Source organism: Pristiophorus japonicus, chromosome 19 (assembly GCF_044704955.1).
Source record: "Pristiophorus japonicus isolate sPriJap1 chromosome 19, sPriJap1.hap1, whole genome shotgun sequence".
NCBI classification, from domain to species: Eukaryota; Metazoa; Chordata; class Chondrichthyes; family Pristiophoridae; genus Pristiophorus; species Pristiophorus japonicus.
The window spans coordinates 94,754,021-94,776,334 of NC_091995.1; the positions used below are offsets into that span (position 1 = coordinate 94,754,021).

Genomic DNA, 22,314 nt, shown 5'->3' on the forward strand with positions numbered 1-22,314 from the left:
TGGGATGAGAGGGCTGTCTTTATGAGGAGAGATTGTGTAAAATGGGCCCATACTCTCTGGAGTTTAGAAAAATGAGAGGTGATCTCATTGAATCATACAACATTATGAAGGGGAGTGACAGGCTAGATGCAGGGAGGATGTTTCCCCTGGGCTGGGGAGTCTAGAACCAGGGGTCACAGTCTCGGGATAAGGGGTCGCCATTTAGGACTGAGATGAGGAAAGATTTTTTCACTCAGAGGGTGGTGAATCTCTGGAATTCTCTGCCCCAGAGGGCTGTGGAGGCTCAGTCTTTGAGTATATTCAAGGCTGAGATCGATAGATTTTTGGATATTAAGGGAATCAAGGGATATGGGGATCGGGCGGGAAAGTGGAGTTGAGGTCGAAGATCAGCCATGATCTCATTGAATGGTGGAGCAGGCTCGAGGGGCCGAATGGCCGACTCCCGCTCCTAATTCTTATGTTCTTATGAAACAAATTGAAAGATATTTATGCTGCAGAATGAATGGCACCAGGAGATAGCATTTGAATTTAACCTGGGTGTACCTGATGGGACAGAGTAGGTGTCAGCATCAAACACTCCCAGAGCAGGTACAGCACGGGGTTAGATACAGAGTAAAGCTCCCTCTACACTGTCCCATCAAACACTCTCAGGGCAGGTACAGGGGGTTAGATACAGAGTAAAACTCCCTCTACACTGTCCCATCAAACACTCCCAGGGCAGGTACAGGGGGTTAGATACAGAGTAAAGCTCCCTCTACACTGTCCCATCAAACACTCCCAGGGCAGGTACAGCACGGGGTTAGATACTGAGTAAAGCTCCCTCTACACTGTCCCAACAAACAGTCCCAGGGCAGGTACAGCTTGGGGTTAGATACAGAGTAAAGCTCCCTCTGCACTGTCCCATCACACACTCCCAGGGCAGGTACAGCACGGGGTTAGATACAGAGTAAAGCTCCCTCTACACTGTCCCATCACACACTCCCAGGGCAGGTACAGCACGGGTTAGATACAGAGTAAAGCTCCCTCTACACTGTCCCATCAAACACTCCCAGGGCAGGTACAGCACGGGTTAGATACAGAGTAAAGCTCCCTCTACACTGTCCCATCAAACACTCCCAGGGCAGGTACAGCACGGGTTAGATACAGAGTAAAGCTCCCTCTACACTGTCCCATCAAACACTCTCAGGGCAGGTACAGGGGGTTAGATACAGAGTAAAACTCCCTCTACACTGTCCCATCAAACACTCCCAGGGCAGGTACAGGGGGTTAGATACAGAGTAAAGCTCCCTCTACACTGTCCCATCAAACACTCCCAGGGCAGGTACAGCACGGGGTTAGATACTGAGTAAAGCTCCCTCTACACTGTCCCAACAAACACTCCCAGGGCAGGTACAGCTTGGGGTTAGATACAGAGTAAAGCTCCCTCTGCACTGTCCCATCACACACTCCCAGGGCAGGTACAGCACGGGGTTAGATACAGAGTAAAGCTCCCTCTACACTGTCCCATCACACACTCCCAGGGCAGGTACAGCACGGGTTAGATACAGAGTAAAGCTCCCTCTACACTGTCCCATCAAACACTCCCAGGGCAGGTACAGCACGGGTTAGATACAGAGTAAAGCTCCCTCTACACTGTCCCATCAAACACTCCCAGGGCAGGTACAGCACGGGTTAGATACAGAGTAAAGCTCCCTCTACACTGTCCCATCAAACACTCCCAGGGCAGGTACAGCACGGGGTTAGATACAGAGTAAAGCTCCTTCTACACTGTCCCATCAAACACTCCCAGGGCAGGTACACCCTCTCTGATAAAGTGCAACATCCCCACCGACACCTGGGAATCCCCGGCCCAAGACCACTCAAAGTGGAGGAGGAGTATCCGGGAAGGCGATGAACACCTCGGGTCCCTTCGCCGGGAGCACGCGGAAGCCAAGTACAAACAGCGGAAGGAGCGCACGGCAACCCAGACCCCCCACCCACCCACCCGTCCCTCCAACCACCGTCTGCCCCACCCTGTGACAGAGACTGTAGATCCCGCATTGGACTCATCAGTCACCCGAGAACTCATCTTAGTGTGGAAACAAGACACCCTCGACTCCAGGGGGTTGCCCAAGAAGAAGTACTAACCCGATATTATTCTATATTCATTACAAATGTGAATTGGAGCATCGGTGCTGGAAAATATCTTACCTGCCACGGCATGTGAGTCTAAGTTGAACTCTGTGGGGTCAAAGGAACCACAATCCAGGGCAGATTTTAACCGTTTCAGTACCGAGGCTGCCGCTGCTAATCTGAACAGTCCCTGAGAGAGGCGGAAAAGTTAGCGATTTGTTTAACAAAGACTTCAGACAGGCACAGTAGTATAAAGAGGGTGGGATTTTCCAGTTGCCAAATGAGCCGCTAAGAGGCCATTGCGATCTTCCCCCTCGGGAAAACAAGAAATTAATGTCAGATTATTGTGGTTTACTTTTGCTGGCTGTATCAGACTCTCACAAGAGGCACGGACTTAGTCATTAAATCACATTGTCTCAGGTTATCCATCACCCTGTGATATGTAGGACACCCACTTTCTCCTGTCTGTTGGAATGTGGAAAATATTAAATGCCAAACTCACTTTGTACTGGCTAAATAACTAATCTGACTTATGCTAAATTAATAGTTTATAGTGATAATGGCAAACACTATACAGCACAAAAAAAGTATATGAAAAATGTAGAAATGTCAGAGTATGCTTCTTTTTAATTCTGCAAATCTTTTCCCAACTTTTTATTTCAGCTCCTTCAACAGAAGGGGACCTCCTTAAATCGTGGAATCTTACAGCACAGAAGGAGGCTATTTAAAAAATTTGTTCCTGGGATGTGAACATCGCTGGCAAGGCCGGCATTTATTACCCATCCCTAATTGCCTTTGAGAAGGTGGTGGTGAGCAGTCCATAAGGTGAAGGTGCTCCCACAGTGCTGTTAGGGAGGGAGTTCCAGGATTGTGACCAGGGTTAGATACAGAGTAAATCTCCGTCTACACTGTCCCATCAAACACTCCCAGGACAGGTACAGCACGAGTTAGATACAGAGTAAATCTCCCTCTACACTGTCCCATCAAATACTCCCAGGACAGGTAAAGCACGGGTTGGATACAGAGTAAAGCTCCCTCTACACTGTCCCATCAAACACTCCCAGGGCAGATACAGCACGGGATTAGATACAACAACAACAACTTTTATTTATATAGTGCCTTTAACATAGTAAAATGTCCCAAAGGGGCTTCATAAGACAAAACTAATAAATTCAACACTGAGCCACAAAGGAAGAAATTAGCGCAGGTGACCAAACGCTTGGTCAAAGAGGTAGGTTTTAAGGAGCGTCTTGAAGGAGGAAAGAGAGGTAGAGGCAGAGAGGTTTAGGCAGGGAGTTCCAGAGCTTGGGGCCCAGGCAACAGAAGGCACGGCCACCGATGGTGGAGCCATTATAATCAGGGATGCTCAAGAGGGCAGAATTAGAGGAGCGCAGATATCTCGGGGGGTTGTGGGGCTCGAGGAGATTACAGAAATAGGGAGGGGCGAGGGCCATGGAGGGATTTGTAAACAAGGATGAGAATTTTGAAATCGAGGCATCGCTTAACCGGGAGTCAATGTAGGTCAGCGAGCACAGGGGGTGATGGGTGAGCGGGACTCGGTGCGAGTTAGGACACAGGGTAGCGAGCACAGGGGGTGATGGGTGAGCGGGACTTGGTGCGAGTTAGACACAGGGCAGTGAGCACAGGGGGTGATGGGTGAGCGGGACTTGGTGCGAGTTAGGACACGGGGCAACGAGCACAGGGGGTGACGGGTGAGCGGGACTCGGTGTGAGTTAGGACATGGGGCATTGAGCACAGGGGGTGATGGGTGAGCGGGACTCGGTGCAAGTTAGGACACGGGGCAGTGAGCACAGGGGGTGATGGGTGAGCGGGACTCGGTGCGAGTTAGGACACGGGGCAGCGAGCACAGGGGGTGATGGGTGAGCGGGACTCGGTGCGAGTTAGGACACGGGGCAGTGAGCACAGGGGGTAATGGGTGAGCGGGACTCGGTGCGAGTTAGGACACGGGCAGCTGAGTTTTGGATGACGTCAAGTTTACATCGGGTAAAATGTGGGAGGCCAGTCAGAAGTGCGTTGGTGTAGTCAAGTCTAGAGGTAACAAAGGCATGGGTTAGGGCTCCAGCAGCAGATGAGCTGAGGCAAGGACGGAGTCGGGCGATGTTATGGAGGTGGATATAGGCAGTTTTACTTATACAGAATAAAGCTCCCTCGATAGTGCCCTATTAATATGCCATGACCTCAACTTGACAAGGGCAATACATAGAAAACCAGAATGAGATTTCCATTTCCTGCTACAGACTGTTATATCCTCACTTAGATCCACTTGCTGAGCAGTGGCACACATTTAAGGAGATATTGAATAACTCACAACAAAAATATATCCCAATGAGAAGGAAAGACTGTAAGAGAAGGGATAACTGTCCATGGCTAATTCAGGAACTAAGGGATGGTATCAAATTGAAAACAAGGGCACACAATGTGGCCAACACTAATGGGAGGCCAGAGGATCGGGAAACTTTTAAAAGCCACAAATAATGACTAAAAAAATGATAGAGAGGGAAGATAGATTATGAAAGTAAACTAGCACGAAATATAAAACAGATAGTAAAAGTTTCTACAGGTACATAAAAAGGAAAAGAGCGGTTAAATGTTGGTCCCCTGGAGGATGAGACTGGGGAATTAATAATGGGGAAACACGGAAATGGTGTAAGGTTGCAAAATTCCCCCCCCCCGCCACCCTCCCTCCACCCCCCCTCCTCCCCCTCCACCCCCCCTCCTCCCCCTCCACCCCCCCTCCTCCCCCTCTCCCCCCTCCATACCCCCTCCTCCCCCCCCTCGAGACCGCCCCTACAATGGCAGAGACGTTGAACAAATATTTTGTATCGGTCTTCATGGTAGAAGACACTAAAAACATCCTAATAGTGGATAATCAAGGGGCTATAGGGAGGGAGCAACTTAATACAATCACCATCACTAATTAAGTATTACTCAGTAAAATAATGGGACTAAAGGTGGACAAGTCCCCTGGACCTGATGGCTTACATCCTAGAGTCTTAAACGAAGTGGCTGCAGAGATAGTGGATGCATTGGTTGTAATTTACCAAAATTCCCTGGATTCTGGGGCAGTCCCAGCAGATTGGAAAACCGCAAATGTAACGCCCTTATTTAAAAAAGGAGGCAGACAAAAAGCAGGAAACTATCGACCGGTTAGCCTAACATCTGTTGTTGGCAAAATGGAGTCCATTATTAAAAAAGCAGGAAATTTGGAAAAGCATAATTCAATCAAGCAGAGTCAGCATGCCTTCTGGAAATCCAAATACACCCACATCAACAGAAGAATGAGAGGTGATCGTAACGAAACATATAAGATAATGAGGGGGCTCAACAAGGTGAATGCAGAGAGGATATTTCCACTCATAGGGGAAACTAAAACTAAGGGACATAGACTCAGAATAAGGGGTCGCCCATTTAAAACTGAGATGAGGAGGAATTTCTTCTCTCAGAGGGTTATAAATCTGTGGAATTCGCTGTCCGAGAGAGTTGTGGAGGTTGGGTCATTAAATATATTTAAGGCGGAGATAGACAGATTTTTGAGTAATATAGGAGTGAAGGGTTATGGGGAGTGGGCGGGGAAGTGGAATTGAGTCCATGATCAGATCAGCCATGATCTTATTGAATGGCGGAGCAGGCTCGAGGGGCCTTATGTTCTTTTGTTCTTATGTTCTCACACATGGACTGTCCAGCATTAGTCACTTTGTTGTGATCTAGAGCAGGAACCCAGTCAGTCCTTCCCCTCCAAAGCCCAGAGATACGGAGTCAAATCCAGCTCCCAACTGCTGCCCAGGCTAACAACAGACGAACACAGCTCGGAACTGGGGTCAACCCCTGCACCAACCTGGTGTGCACGGTTCAGGGGCACATCATGTAGAGCTTGTGTATCAGCCGGGGCTCAGTGGGCAGTACGCTCGCTTCTGAGTCAGAAGGTTGTGGGTTCAAGTCCCACTCCAGGGACTTGAGCACATAAATCTAGGCTGACACTCCCAGTGCAGTGCTGAGGGAGCGCCGCACTGTCGGAGGGGCAGTGCTGAGGGAGTGCAACACTGTCAGAGAGGCAGTACTGAGGGAGCGCCGAACTGTCGGAGGGGCTGTGCTGAGGGAGTGCAACACTGTCAGAGAGGCAGTACTGAGGGAGCGCCGAACTGTCGGAGGGCAGTATTGAGGGAGTGCTGCACTGTCGGAGGGGCAGTACTGAGGGAGCGCCGCACTGTCAGAGGGGCAGTACTGAGGGAGCGCCGCACTATTGGTGGGGCAGTACTGAGGGAGCGCCGCACTGTCGGAGGGCAGTACTGAGGGAGCGCCGCACTGTCGGAGGGGCAGTACTGAGGGAGCGGCGCACTGGCGGAGGGGCAGTACTGAGGGAGTGCTGCACTGGCGGAGGGGCAGTACTGAGGGAGTGCTGCACTGTCGGAGGTGCGGTCTTTCAGATGAGACATTAAACCGAGGACCCGTCTGCTCTCTCAGGCAGATGTAAAAGATCCCATGGCACTATTTCAAAGAAGAGCAGGGGAGTTATCCTCGGTGTCCTGGGGCCAATATTTATTCCTCCTACATTGTAACAAAAACAGATTATCTGGTCATTATCACATTGCTGTGTGTGGGAGCTTGCTGTGCGCAAATTGGATGCCGCGTTTCCCACATTACAACAGTGACTACACTCCAAAACTTCTTCATTGGCTGTAATGTTCTTTCTCTCTTTCTCTCTCAGTTCACACATGGAGCTTACCTCTTCCTTCATCCCTTTCTCCAGCAACATCATGACGCAGGCCTCAATGGGAAGGGCGATTTCGTGTCCGCAACTTTTCAGGTGCTCCTCCAGTGGTTGTCCAAAGGCCGGGTTCCCTGAGCTGCCGCCTGGCCACACAGAGAATGGGGAGAGCATGAAGGACAAGGGAGGGTGGTCGGTCCTGACACAACTAGTGAACGCAATCACATATACAAAAACCTCTTGGGTAGTTAAAGGCACGAAAAACATTGCAATAATAAAGTGTGTGATGCTCTGGGCATGCAAGAGTGAGTGAAGCTATGGGTGTATGAGAGTATGCGAGTATATGGGAGTGCGAGAGAGAGAGAGTGTGTGCGAGGGTATTGGTGTGAGAAACTGTGTGTGAGAGAGTGTGTGAGGGTATGGGCGTGCGAGAGAGAGTGTGTGTGAGGGTATGGGTGTGCGAGAGAGTGTGTGTGAGGGTGTGGGTGTGTGAGAGAGTGTGTGAGAGTGTGCAAGGGTATTGGTGTGTGAGAGAGTGTGTGAGAGAGAGAGTGTGTGAGAGTGTGCAAGGGCATTGGTGTGTGAGAGAGTGTGTGAGAGACTGTGTGTGAGAGAGTGTGTGAGGGTATGGGAGTGTAAGAGAGAGAGTTGTGAGGGTATGGGTGTGCGAGAGAGTGTGTGAGAGAGTGTGTGAGGGTATGGGTGTGCGAGAGAGAGTGCGAGAGAGAGAGTGTGTGAGGGTATGGGAGTGCGAGAGAGTGTGCGAGAGAGAGAGAGTGTGTGAGGGTATGGGTGTGCGAGAGAGTGTGTGAGAGAGAGTGTGTGTGAGGGTATGGGTGTGCGAGAGTGTGTGTGAGAGAGATAGAGTGTGTGAGGGTATGGGTGTGCGAGAGTGTGTGTGAGAGAGAGAGAGTGTGTGAGGGTATGGGTGTGCGAGAGAGTGTGTGTGAGAGAGAGTGTGTGAGGGTATGGGAGTGCGAGAGAGTGTGCGAGAGAGAGAGAGTGTGTGAGGGTATGGGTGTGCGAGAGAGTGTGTGTGAGAGAGTGTGTGAGGGTATGGGTGTGCGAGAGTGTGTGTGAGAGAGAGTGTGTGAGGGTATGGGTGTGCGAGAGTGTGTGTGAGAGAGAGAGAGTGTGTGAGGGTATGGGTGTGCGAGAGTGTGTGTGAGAGAGAGAGTGTGTGAGGGTATGGGTGTGCGAGAGTGTGTGTGTGAGAGAGAGTGTGTGAGGGTATGGGACTGCGAGAGAGTGTGTGTGAGAGAGAGTGTGTGAGGGTATGGGTGTGCGAGAGTGTGTGTGAGAGAGAGAGTGTGTGTAAGGGTATGGGTGTGCGAGAGAGTGTGTGAGAGAGTGTGTGAGGGTATGGGTGTGCGAGAGAGTGTGTGAGAGAGAGAGAGTGTGTGAGGGTATGGGAGTGCGAGAGAGTGTGCGAGAGAGAGAGAGTGTGTGAGGGTATGGGTGTGCGAGAGAGTGTGTGAGAGAGAGTATGTGTGAGGGTATGGGTGTGCGAGAGTGTGTGTGAGAGAGATAGAGTGTGTGAGGGTATGGGTGTGCGAGAGTGTGTGTGAGAGAGAGAGAGTGTGTGAGGGTATGGGTGTGCGAGAGAGTGTGTGTGAGAGAGAGTGTGTGAGGGTATGGGAGTGTGAGAGAGTGTGCGAAGAGAGAGAGTGTGTGAGGGTATGGGTGTCCGAGAGAGTGTGTGTGAGAGAGTGTGTGAGGGTATGGGTGTGCGAGAGTGTGCGTGAGAGAGAGTGTGTGAGGGTATGGGTGTGCGAGAGTGTGTGTGAGAGAGAGAGAGTGTGTGAGGGTATGGGTGTGCGAGAGTGTGTGTGTGAGAGAGAGTGTGTGAGGGTATGGGTGTGCGAGAGAGAGTGTGTGAGAGAGAGTGTGTGAGGGTATGGGAGTGCGAGAGAGTGTGTGTGTGAGAGTGTGTGAGAGTATGGGTGTGCGAGAGAGTGTGTGAGAGAGAGTGTGTGAGGGTATGGGAGTGCGAGAGAGTGTGTGTGAAAGAGAGTGTGAGGGTATGGGTGTGCGAGAGAGTATGTGAGAGAGAGTGTGTGAGGGTATGGGTGTACGAGAGAGTGTGTGAGAGAGAGTGTGTGAGGGTATGGGTGTGCGACAGTGTGTATGAGAGAGAGTGTGTGAGGGTATGGGTGTGCGACAGTGTGTATGAGAGAGAGTGTGTGAGGGTATGGGTATACGAGAGAGTATGTGAGGGAGAGTGTGTGAGGGTATGGGTGTGCGACAGTGTGTATGAGAGAGAGTGTGTGAGGGTATGGGTGTGCGACAGTGTGTGTGAGAGAGAGTGTGTGAGGGTATGGGTGTGCGAGAGAGAGTGTGAGAGAGAGTGTGTGAGGGTATGGGAGTGCGAGAGAGTGTGTGAGAGAGTGTGTGAGGGTATGGGTGTGCGAGAGAGTGTGTGTGAGAGAGTGTGTGAGGGTATGGGTGTGCGAGAGAGTGTGTGTGAGAGAGAGTGTGTGAGGGTATGGGTGTACGAGAGAGTGTGTGTGAAAGAGAGTGTGTGAGGGTATGGGTGTGCGAGAGAGTATGTGAGAGAGAGTGTGTGAGGGTATGGGAGTGCGAGAGAGTGTGTGTGAGAGAGTGTGTGAGGGTATGGGTGTGCGAGAGAGTGTGTGTGAGAGAGAGTGTGTGAGGGTATGGGTGTACGAGAGAGTGTGTGTGAGAGAGTGTGTGAGGGTATGGGTGTGCGACAGTGTGTGTGAGAGAGAGTGTGTGAGGGTATGGGTGTACGAGAGAGTGTGTGAGAGAAAGTGTGTGAGGGTATGGGTGTGCGACAGTGTGTGTGAGAGAGAGTGTGTGAGGGTATGGGTGTGCGAGAGAGTGTGTGAGAGAGAGTGTGTGAGGGTATGGGTGTGCGACAGTGTGTGTGAGAGAGAGTGTGTGAGGGTATGGGTGTGCGACAGTGTGTGTGAGAGAGAGTGTGTGAGGGTATGGGTGTGCGAGAGAGAGTGAGAGAGAGAGTGTGTGAGGGTATGGGTGTGCGACAGTGTGTGTGAGAGAGAGTGTGTGAGGGTATGGGAGTGCGAGAGAGTATGTGAGAGAGTGTGTGAGGGTATGGGTGTACGAGAGAGTGTGTGAGAGAGAGTGTGTGAGGGTATGGGAGTGCGAGAGAGTGTGTGAGAGAGAGTGTGTGAGGGTATGGGTGTGCGAGAGAGTGTGTGAGAGAGAGTGTGTGAGGGTATGGGTGTGCGAGAGAGTGTGTGTGAGAGAGTGTGTGAGGGTATGGGTGTGCGAGAGAGTGTGAGGGTATGGGTGTGCGAGAGAGTGTGTGAGGGTATGGGAGTGCGAGAGAGTGTGTGAGAGTGAGTGTGTGAGGGTATGGGAGTGCGAGAGAGTGTGTGAGAGAGAGTGTGTGAGGGTATGGGTGTGCGACAGTGTGTGTGAGAGAGAGTGTGTGAGGGTATGGGAGTGCAAGAGAGTGTGTGAGGGTATGGGAGTGCGAGAGAGTGTGTGAGAGAGTGTGTGAGGGTATGGGTGTGCGACAGTGTGTGTGAGAGAGAGTGTGTGAGGGTATGGGTGTGCGACAGTGTGTGAGAGAGAGTGTGTGAGGGTATGGGTGTGCGAGAGAGTGTGTGAGAGAGAGTGTGTGAGGGTATGGGAGTGCGAGAGAGTGTGTGAGAGAGAGTGTGTGAGGGTATGGGTGTACGAGAGAGTGTGTGAGAGAGAGTGTGTGAGGGTATGGGTGTGCGAGAGAGTGTGTGAGAGAGAGTGTGTGAGGGTATGGGTGTGCGAGAGAGTGTGTGAGAGAAAGTGTGTGAGGGTATGGGTGTACGAGAGAGTGTGTGAGAGAGAGTGTGTGAGGGTATGGGTGTGCGACAGTGTGTGTTGGAGAGAGTGTGTGAGGGTATGGGTGTGCGACAGTGTGTGTTGGAGAGAGTGTGTGAGGGTATGGGTGTGCGACAGTGTGTGTGAGAGAGAGTGTGTGAGGGTATGGGTGTGCGACAGTGTGTGTGAGAGAGAGTGTGTGAGGGTATGGGTGTGCGACAGTGTGTGAGAGAGTGTGTGAGGGTATGGGTGTACGACAGTGTGTGTGAGAGAGAGTGTGTGAGGGTATGGGTGTACGAGAGAGTGTGTGAGAGAGAGTGTGTGAGGGTATGGGTGTACGACAGTGTGTGTGAGAGAGAGTGTGTGAGGGTATGGGTGTACGAGAGAGTGTGTGAGTGTGAGAGGGAGAGTGAAGATGAAGATGTTTGAGAGTTTGAGGCCGGGCTGGGACCCAGGCTGCAGACAGCACCGATCACTTGCTCCCAGCTGCGATGCTCACCTGCGGGCTTGGGGCTGGGCTTCAGCGTCGGGAGAAAGGTGTCCAGCACTTCCAGTGACTTTCGGTGATAATCGGCCTGGGATTCCAATAACTTTAAAAATAAAGAAACAAAATGAAAGAATATCATATTTCAGGAACCACCAGTTATTCTATGTTTCTAAACTAGGGAGTGGTAGCAGTGGTGATGTCACTGGGCCAGTAATCCTGAGGCCTGGACTTATGATCCCGAGAGCCGAGTTCAAATCCCACCACAGGTAGCTGGGGAATTTAAATTCAGTTAATTCAATAAATCAGGAATAAAACGCAAGTGTCAGTCATGGTGACCATGGGCTAGAATTTCCATTGTTTCACCGCCTGGTTTCTCGGTGATATTGGCCATGTTGGGCAACGGTTGGGGAGTAATTCCCCAGCTGAGTTCCGCCGGTGGTTTCGAGATACCGCTGGGGAGCGGCTCGCCGGTGAGCACCATCCATAGATTGCCCTGGCGCGATATTTGGCTCAGCAGTGACCCGTAGATAAGTTGGGGGAAAAAAAACGGCCACGAGAATCAGCGGAGCTGGGCGCTGGGTGAATAACCCTGCAAGAAAAGGTAAGCAATTGTTTTTTGTTACTAATTATTTTATAATTCTCTTAGTGATTTGAGTGAAAATGGTCTTGAGAATGTTTTTCTGATTTCTTTTTCTTGTAGATGTTTTGAAAAATATATTTTTCTCCTCCTAGACCCAACCCGCAGTCCTCGGTGTAAATTTTTAGCAAATTTATTCATTATCGGCCATTCTTTTTAAGAACCGCCCAATCGGCGCAAGATTCCATTTGTTCGCCCAGAATCGGGGTGCAAGGCCCATTATTTTCGCTGGGCAGATTTTTTTTTATTTATTGGGGGGGACTTTTTTGCTGACAATAAAATCTTGGCGGTATTTTGGGCGGCAATCGGGTGCTGTCGGGTTGTTGGGAAATTCTAGCCCTATGAAACGATAGAATTGTGGTTAAAAACCCATCCGGTTCACTGATGTCCCTTTCGGGGAGGAAATCTGCCGCCCTTACCCGGTCTGGCCAATATGTGACTCCAGACCCACAGCAATGTGGTTGGCTCTTAACAGCCCCTCTGAAATGGCGGCTCACCACCACCTTCTTGAGGGGCAATTAGGGATGGGCAATAAATGCCGGCCTTGCCAGTGACGCCAGAAACAAAGTTTTCAAAAAACATGTATTTATATAGAGCCTTCAATGTAGTAGAATGTCCCAAGGCGCTTTAGGTAGGTACAGCAGGTGGGTACAGCAGGCGGTGAAGAAGGCAAATGGTATGTTGGCCTTCATAGCTGGGGATTTGAGTATAGGAGCAGGGAGGTCTTATTGCAGTTGTACAGGGCCTTGGTGAGGCCTCACCTGGAATATTGTGTTCAGATTTGGTCCCCTAACCTGAGGAAGGACGTTCTTGCTATTGAGGGAGTGCAGCGAAGGTTCACCAGACTGATTCCAAGGATGGCAGGACTAACATATAAGGAGAGACTAGATCGACTAGGCTTATATTCACTGGAGTTTAGAAGGATGAGAGGGGATCTCATAGAAACATATAACATTCTGACGGGATTGGACAGGTTAGAGGCAGGAAGAATGTTCCCGTTGCTGGGGAGTTCCAGAACCAGGAGTCACAGTCTAAGAATAAGGAGTAAGCCGTTTAGGACCGAGATGAGGAGAAACTTCTTCACTCAGAGAGTGGTTAACCTGTGGCATTTCCTGCCACAGAAAGTTGTTAAGGCCAGTTCGTTAGATATATTCAAGATGGAGTTAGATGTGGCCCTTACGGCCAAAGGGATCAAGGGGTATGGAGAGAAAGTAGGAAAGGGGTACTGAGGTGAATGATCAGCCATGATCTTATTGCATGGTGGTGCAGGCTCGAAGGGCCGAATGGCCTACTCCTGCACCTATTTTCTATGTTTCTATGTTTCTATGCTATCAGACTAACTTTGGCACCGAGCCGCATAAGAGATTAGGACAGCTGACCAAAAGCTTGGTCAAAGAGGTACGTTTTAAGGAGCGTCTTAAAGTAGGAGGGAAAGGTGGAGAGGTTTAGGGAGGGAATTCCAGAGCTTGGGGCCTTGGCAGCTGATGGTGTGGTGAAGAATGTTGATCCCTGAAGTTGGGCCTTGTAAACTTTCTACCCCAACCTCTCGACTTACTATTCCCTTAACTGTTTTGGACCCCTCTTTGAGACCAGCTCTCAGATGGCTCCTGTCAAAGCTTGAAACGCCCAGGACTCTCCTCGTATCTCTGCCACTCGGAGGTCCGGCTCGAGATTCCAACTCCCTCCTGTGTCGGTGAGCAGAACTGGACACTGTACTTGAGGTGAGGTCCAACCCAAGCCCGGTACGCATCCCGTCACTCGAGCTTTGCCGTTACTGAGAGGCGATCTCGAGAACAAGGTTGTGGCCAAGAGTTAGTGAGCGACACCAGTCTACTGTGTGTCCGAACTGCCCTGGCCACAATATGGAGCCAAGAATCCAAAAACAACAACAACTTGTATTTATATAGCGCCTTTAACATAGTGAAACATCCCAAGGTGCTTCACAGGAGGGTTATGCGATAAAAGATTTGACACCGAGCCACATAAGTAGAAATTAGCGCGGGTGACCAAAAGCTTGGACAAAGAGGTAGGTGTTAAGGAGCGTCTTGAAGGAGGAAAGAAACATAGAAACATAGAAAATAGGTGCAGGAGTAAGCCATTCGGCCCTTCGAGCCTGCATCACCATTCAATATGATCATGGCTGAACATGCAACTTCAGTACCCCATTCCTGCTTTCTCTCCATACCCCTTGATCCCTTTAGCCGTAAGGGCCCTTGTCTAACTCCCTCTTGAATATATCCAATGAGCTGGCATTAACAACTCTCTGTTGCAGGGAATTCCACAGGTTAACAACTCTCTGAGTGAAGAAGTTTCTCCTCAACACAGTCCTAAATGGCTTACCCCTCACCCTAAGACTGTGTCCCCTGGTTCTAGACTTCCGCAACATCGGGAACATTCTACCCGCATCTAACCTGTCCTGTCAGAATCTTATATGCTTCTATGAGATCCCCTCTTATCCTTCTAAACTCCAATGTATAAAGGCCCAGTAGATCCAGTCTCTCCTCATATGTCAGTCCAGCCATCCCGGGAATCAGTCTGGTGAACCTTCGCTGCACTCCCTCAATAGCAAGAACGTCCTTCTCTCAGTACTGCCCCTCCAACAGTGCGGCGCTCCCTCAGCACTGCCCCTCCGACAGTGTGGCGCTCTCAGCACTGCCCCTCCGACAGTGTGGCGCTCTCAGCACTGCCCCTCCGACAGTGCGGCGCTCCCTCAGCACTGCCCCTCCAACAGTGCGGCGCGCCCTCAGTACCTCCCCTCCGACAGTGCGGCGCTCCCTCAGTACTGCCCCTCCGACAGTGCGGCGCTCCCTCAGTACTGCCCCTCCGACAGTGTGGCACTCCCTCAGCAGTGCACTGGAAGTGTCAGCATGGATTTTTGTGCTCAAGTTCCTGGAGTGGGACTCGAACCTATGACCTTCTGACCTAGAGGCGAGAGTGCTATCCACTGAGCCACAGCTCACGTTAATCTTGACATAGTGTTCCGGTTCACTATTGACTATTTTACACGGCTCTATAAGGTTCCCTCCTTTCAGTCGCCTTCTTTCAAAGCCAAGAGACAAAGCTCCTCCCGTCTTGTGTAAGAGGTTTAGTTACTTACGGAGAAGAAGTAATTGGAGTATTCCTCCTCTTTGCTGGCAAAGTGATAAAGGTCGGCAGCATACTCGTCCTGTAAGATGCAGGAAATGGCATTAGATGTTGTGCATCTTCCCCCATAAATCAGCAATTCCAAAGACACTGAGCCCCTGTTTTACATTCTTTTGTTTCGGTCCTTGTTTGATGAAGTGTGTAAGGATCGGAGCAGTCGAGGTTTTAGAGTTGGGGGGAGGTGGGGGCATCGCCCCTCCCCCCCATATCCCTGCCCCATCCCCCCCCCCCCCACATCCCCTACCCCCCCAACATTAAAACCGGGACTGCCCCCAATCTTTACACACTTCATCAAACAAGGACCGAAACAAAAGAATGCAAAACAAACGCTTCCCTTTGTGCTCCTCTCTCCTCGTGGGGTGAAACAACTGAATATCCCACTTTGAGGCGGTAAACATCGCCCGACGACGTCACCACTCACTGCGGGCGGTAACGGATTTCAGTCCCTAGGGGCTGTGGGGGAGCGAAGGAACTTGGGTGTCCAGGTAGAAAAACCATTTAAAGATAGTGCACTGGTGTAAAAGGTAATGGAAACGGCTGATGGAGTGCTGTCCTTTATCTCATGGGACTGCGCTACGAAGGGGTGAAGTGTTGCTTGAGTTGTACAGGGCTTTGGTCAGACCGCATCTGGAGTAACTATTTGTTATTCGTTCCTGGCATGTGGGAGCAACAGGCCAGGCCGGCATTTATTGCCCGTCCCTAATTGCCCCTTGAGAAGGTGGTGGTGAGCCGCCTTCTTGAACCGCTGCAGTCCGTGTGGTGAAGGTGCTCCCACAGTGCTGTTAGGGAGGGAGTTCCAGGATTGTGACCCAGCGACGATGAAGGAACGGCCGATATATTTCCCAGTCGGGATGGTGTGTGACTGGGAGGGGAACGTGGAGGTGGTGGTGTTCCCATGCGCCTGCTGCCCTTGTCCTTCTAGGTGGTAGAGGTCGCGGGTTTGGGAGGTGCTGCCGAAGAAGCCTTGGCGAGTTGCCGCAGTGCATCTTGTAGACGGTGCACACTGCAGCCACGGTGCGCCGGTGGTGGAGGGAGTGAGTGTTGAAGGTGGTGGGTAGCGTGTCGATCAAGCGGGCTGCTTTGTCCTGGATCCTGGGTTCAGTCCTGGACCCAGCGCCCCAGGAAGGAAATATTGGCCTTAGAGGGTGCAGCACAGATTCACCAGAATGATACCGGGGTGAAAAGGGTTAAATTATGAGGATGAGTGGCTTGAACTTGGTTTGTATCGCCTTGTGTTTAGATGGATGAGGGGCAATCTGATTGAGGTCCAATATGTGGTCTGGATTTGAGCAGGTGACGCAACTCTGAAAGAACATTGTTCGTCCAACCCCTGACTCCCGCTCGTACGTTCCCTGTGTACCTTGGACATTTCCACTCTTCTCCAGATCTCCTCCACCTCGTCTTTGAGGAGGTCGACTTTAGCTGTCGTAGACTGAACAGCAGCGCCTGTGTTGCACGACTTTGTGGCTTGGCTGAGCCTAGAATAGAGAACGGGAGAATGATCCAGCACTCAGTCCGAGACAGCACTCAGACCCTCATCGTAAGCTCAGTTACATCTGAGCAAAGCTCCAAGCCAGCGATAATCCATCTGCAGCACAAGAATTATAGCCCTCCAAAATATCACAATATTTTCATCAATGGTCCTCCCTCCTTCGGGCGTCCTTCGATATTTGTTTCAACAGCGATTGGGCGGAAAGTGGAAAATAAATCAAAGGTAACTGCCCCTGCTGCCCTCTGTGTTCCGATCCCTGTGTGAGTGAGTGTGTGTGTGTGTGTGTGGGTGTGTGAGTATGAGTGTGAGAGAGTATGTGTGTGAGTGTGTGTGTGTTTGTGAGAGTGAGTGTGTGTGTGTGTGTGTGTGTGTGTGTGTGTGTGTGTGGGTGTGTGTGTGAGTGTGTAAGTGCGTGATTGAGTGTGAGTGTGTGTGTGTGTGAGAGTGAGTGTCTGTGTGTGTGTGTGTGAGTGTGTGTGAGTGTGTGAGAGTGAGTGTCTGTGTGTGTGTGTGTCTGAGTATGAGAGTGAGTGTCTGTGTGTGTGAGTGAGTGTGTGAGAGTGAGTGTCTGTGTGTGTGTGTGTGAGAGTGTGTGTGTGTGTGTGTGTGTGTGAGTGTGTGTGAGAGTGAGTGTCTGTGTGTGTGTGTGTGAGAGTGTGTGTGTGTGTGTGTGTGTGTGTGAGTGTGTGTGTGGATTGTGAGGGTGGCGGTGTATAGTGTATAACCCATGTCTCTCAGTCCCTGTGTGCGGGGTGTGAGGGTGCGATGAGCTGGTGAGAGTTGTTGCTTTACCGGTTCTTGGCTGCCGTCCAATCCAGTGTCAGTTTGGCCAACTGCTTCTTGTGTTTGAGAATGTTTGGAAGTTCCTCCTGTTCATAAAGAAATTTAAAAATGCGTTACTTTAGATCTGGATATGTACAGGAAGCGGCCTATCGCGTTTGTTCCTCACCCTCCCTGCCAACGCTGACTCTCAGCGGCCGGGGGGGGGCGCGGAGGGTCTGGTCCCAGGGCCGAAGCCGCACTCTGACACCTCGATTGGACACGTGCTCATCTTAACGCAAAGAGTGTGACGAGGCCAAGCGCAGACAGTGGAAGGAGCGTGCGGCAAACCAGTCCCACCCACCCCCTTCCCTCGACGAATGTCTGTCCCACCTGTGACAGGGTCTGTGGCTCTCGGTATCGGACTGTTCAGCCATCAAAGAGCTCACTTTGGGAGTGAAAGCAAGTCTTCCTCGATTCCGAGGGACTGCCTATGATGATTATGATCTTACGTGAGCTCGGACTGCGAGGAGGGGAATTTGCGGGTGAGTTCTCCCCATTGTATCCGCCGTGCCTTCAGCTGCCTGGGCTCCAAGCTCGGGGAACTCCCTCCCTAAACCCCTCCGCCTCTCTCCCCTCCTTTAAGAGGCTCCTTAAAGCCGACCTCTCCAACCAAGCTTTTGGTCACCGGTGCTAATATCTCCTTATGTGGCTCGGTGTCGAGTTGCGTTTGGTTTACTCTCCCGTGAGGGGCCTTGGGGAGCATTTTTCTGTGATAAAGGTGCTATATAAATGCAATTTGTTGTTGTTGTTGTCACACCACCACTCGCCGCCGTGCACTCCAGGCACCATCATCACAGGCAGTCCCTCGGAATCGAGGAAGACTTGCTTCCACTCTTAGCATGAGTCCTTAGGTGGCTGAACAGTCCAATACAAGAGCTACAGTCCCTGTCACAGGTGGGACAGACAGTGGTTGAGGGAAGGGGAGGGTGGGACTGGTTTGCCGCACACTCCTTCCGCTGCCTGCGCTTGGTTTCTGCACGCTCTCGGCGACGAGACTCGAGGTGCTCAGCGCCCTCCCGGATGCACTTCCTCCACTTAGGGCGGACTGGTCTTTGGCCAGGGACTCCCAGGTGTCGGTGGGGATGTTGCACTTTAACAGGGAGCACCAGTGCAAGGATACACGTTCAGCACAGTCCCGTGTCACACCCACACACAGCCTGACCGCCGACATGCCCAGCCGCACCGCGCTGCTCCACGGGCTTATTTTGGTGCACCGACTCACACCAGCGAGTGGGTGGGACCCGAGAACCACAGCACTGGGCCCGACCTGAGCAGGAAGCTGCCTTGACCCCAGCCGGGCTACGGCTTTAACAATCCCGCTTTAAGAGAGAGCTGCGTAGACCCGTGGCCCTGTACGATTTACTTTCCCGCCGGCCCGAGAATCACGATGGGGTCCCACCATGCACTACACCAGCAACAGATCCCACACTTCGCCACTGGGCACACGACGACCTCATTGAGTGACAGCCGGGGCTCAGTGGGCAGCACTCTCGCCTCTGGGTCAGAAGGTTGTGGGTTCAAGTCCCACTCCAGGGACTTGAGCACACAAATCTAGGCTGACACTCCCAGTGCAGTACTGAGGGAGTGCCGCAGTGTCGGAGGGGCAGTACTGAGGGAGCGCCGCACTGTCGGAGGGGCAGTACTGAGGGAGTGCTGCACTGTCGGAGGGGCAGTACTGAGAGAGCGCCGCACTGTCGGAGGGGCAGTACTGAGGGAGCGCCGCACTGTCAGAGGGGCAGTACTGAGGGAGCGCCGCGCTGTCAGAGGGGCAGTACTGAGGGAGCGCCGCACTGTCAGAGGGGCAGTACTGAGGGAGCGCCGCACTGTCGGAGGGGCAGTACTGAGGGAGCGCCGCACTGTCGGAGGGGCAGTACTGAGGGAGCGCCGCACTGTTGGAGGGGCAGTACTGAGGGAGCGCCGCACTATCAGAGGGGCAGTACTGAGGGAGCGCCGCACTGTCAGAGGGGCAGTACTGAGGGAGCGCCGCACTGTCGGAGGGGCAGTACTGAGGGAGCGCCGCACTGTCAGAGGGGCAGTACTGAGGGAGCGCCGCACTGTCAGAGGGGCAGTACTCAGGGAGCACCGCACTGTCGGAGGGGCAGTACTGAGGGAGCGCCGCACTGTCGGAGGGGCAGTACTGAGGGAGTGCCACACTGTCGGAGGGGCAGTACTGAGGGAGCACCGCACTGTCGGAGGGGCAGTACTGAGGGAGCGCTGCACTGTCGGAGGGGCAGTACTGAGGGAGTGCTGTACTGTCGGAGGGGCAGTACTGAGGGAGTGCTGCATTGTCGGAGGGACAGTACTGAGGGAGCGCCGCACTGTCGGAGGGGCAGTACTGAGGGCGCGTCCACTTTTGGAGGGGCAGTACTGAGGGAGCGTCGTATTGTCGGAGGGGCAGTACTGAGAGAGCGTCGCACTGTCGGATGGGCAGTATTGAGGGAGCGCCACACTGTCGGAGGGGCAGTACTGAGGGAGCGCTGCACTTTCGGAGGGGCGGTACTGAGGGAGCACTGCACTGTCGGAGGGGCGGTACTGCGGGAGCACCGCAGGGCTCAGTAGAAACATCGAAACATAGAAAATAGGTGCAGGAGTAGGCCATTCGGCCCTTCGAGCCTGCACCGCCATTCAATGAGTTCATGGCTGAACATGCAACTTCAGTACCCCATTCCTGCTTTCTCGCCATACCCCTTGATCCCCCTAGTAGTAAGGACTTCATCTAACTCCTTTTTGAATATATTTAGTGAATTGGCCTCAACAACTTTCTGTGGTAGAGAATTCCACAGGTTCACCACTCTCTGGGTGAAGAAGTTTCTCCTCATCTCGGTCCTAAATGGCTTACCCCTTATCCTTAGACTGTGACCCCTGGTTCTGGACTTTCCCAACATTGGGAACATTCTTCCTGCATCTAACCTGTCTAAACCCGTCAGAATTTTAAACGTTTCTATGAGATCCCCTCTCATTCTTCTGAACTCCAGTGAATACAATTCCAGTTGATCCAGTCTTTCTTGATATGTCAGTCCCGCCATCCCGGGAATCAGTCTGGTGAACCTTCGCTGCACTCCCTCAATATCAAGAATGTGCTTCCTCAAGTTAGGAGACCAAAACTGTACACAATACTCCAGGTGTGGCCTCACCAAGGCCCTGTACAACTGTAGTAACACCTCCCTGCCCCTGTACTCAAATCTCCTCGCTATGAAGGCCAACATGCCATTTGCTTTCTGAACCGCCTGCTGTACCTGCATGCCAACCTTCAATGACTGATGTACCATGACACCCAGGTCTCGTTGCACCTCCCCTTTTCCTAATCTGTCACCATTCAGATAATAGTCTGTCTCTCTGTTTTTACCACCAAAGTGGATAACCTCACATTTATCCACATTATACTTCATCTGCCATGCATTTGCCCACTCACCTAACCTATCCAAGTCACTCTGCAGCCTCATAGCATCCTCCTCGCAGCTCACACTGCCACCCAACTTAGTGTCATCCGCAAATTTGGAGATACTACATTTAAATCATTAATGTACAATGTAAACAGCTGGGGCCCTAGCACAGAACCTTGCGATACCCCACTAGTCACTGCCTGCCATTCTGAAAAGTACCCATTTACTCCTACTCTTTGCTTCCTGTCTGCCAACCAGTTCTCAATCCACGTCAGCACACTATCCCCAATCCCATGTGCTTTAACTTTGTACATTAATCTCTTGTGTGGGACCTTGTCGAAAGCCTTCTGAAAGTCCAAATACACCACATCAGTACTGGGACCCCAGCTCTTTACAATGTACATTAACGATTTAGATGAAGGAATCGAGTGTAATATCTCCAAGTTTGCAGATGACACTAAGCTGGGTGGCTATGTGAGCTGTGAGGAGGATGCTAAGAGGCTGCAGGGTGACTTGGACAGGTTAGGTGAGTGGGCAAATACATGGCAGATGCAGTACAATGTGGATAATTGTGAGGTTATCCATTTTGGGGGCAAAAACACGAAGGCAGAATATTATCTGAATGGCGGCAGACTAGGAAAAGGGGAGGTGCAACGAGACCTGGGTGTCATGGTTCATCAGTCACTGAGAGTGGGCACGCAGGTACAGCAGGCGGTGAAGGCGGCAAATGGCATGTTGGCCTTCATAGCTAGGCGATTTGAGTATGTCATGTATCTTACATTATTATATATAACTGTATCCCAACATGCTATACATGACTGTAATAAGATATGACCTGTAACCACCAGCATACCTTATCACCAGGGGTGCACTTGCAAGAGACAGGTATATAAGGACAGGTCTCAGGCAAGTGCAGCATTCCAGAGCTGTGAAATAAAGGTGCAGGTCCAGAGTGACCTTGACTTCACTACATGCCTCGTGTGAATCTGTACTGAGGGGACAGGACTTTACAGTGGCGACGAGTTACGGGATTACAGAATCACAGAATGGCGAACAACGGATCAGATGAAAAGTACAATGCGAGAGACAATTGGGAGGACTTTATAGAAAGGCTCCAGCAAAGCTTTGTAACCAAAGACTGGTTAGGCAACGATAAGGCAGACAAGAGAAGAGCCCATCTCTTGACCAGCTGTGGCTCGAAAACTTACGCTTTAATGAAGGATCTGTTGGCACCCGAGAAACCAGCAAGCAAGTCGTTTGAAGAATTGAGCACACTGGTAAGAGACCACCTGAAGCCATTGAGCAGCCTACACATGGCCAGATACAGGTTCTACAACTACAGACGCTGTGTGGGCCAGAGCATACCCGACTTCGTGGCGGAACTTCGGAGGTTGGCTAGTTTATGTGAGTTCTCCGATGAACTGAGGAGAGAAATGCTGAGATACTTTTTCATTGAAGGAATAGGCCACACAGGCATATTCCGAAAGCTCATAGAGACCAAGAACCTGATCTTAGAGGCAGTAGCACTGGTTGCACAGACATTCTTGGTAGGGGAAGAAGAAACGAGGTTGATGTACAATGCAGGTAAGACAACTAATGAAATATCAGAACAAGAAGTTCACAGCACTAAACAAGCTGCTACCCCCACACACAGACAAAACCGGGAGAACAGGCTCTCTACAGCAGGCAGAAGCCATCAAGGGCCACAGGAACGGCCGTTCACAC

The 22,314-nt window shown here is 51.5% G+C and overlaps 1 protein-coding gene across 2 annotated transcripts in view; it reads right to left on the reverse strand.

The window, feature by feature from the left end:
- Positions 1-22,314, reverse strand: part of LOC139230541 (SH3 domain-binding protein 1-like) — a 74,076-nt gene that overhangs the window by 20,661 nt on the left and 31,101 nt on the right. For both annotated transcript variants that reach the window (XM_070862375.1, XM_070862374.1), the window contains exons 6-11: positions 17,177-17,253; positions 16,253-16,370; positions 14,846-14,914; positions 11,124-11,214; positions 6,857-6,984; positions 2,191-2,302 (exon numbers count right to left, since the gene is read on the reverse strand). In XM_070862375.1, coding sequence (XP_070718476.1) covers positions 2,191-2,302; positions 6,857-6,984; positions 11,124-11,214; positions 14,846-14,914; positions 16,253-16,370; positions 17,177-17,253 — 595 coding nt within the window. The remainder of the gene's footprint in view (positions 1-2,190; positions 2,303-6,856; positions 6,985-11,123; positions 11,215-14,845; positions 14,915-16,252; positions 16,371-17,176; positions 17,254-22,314) is intronic.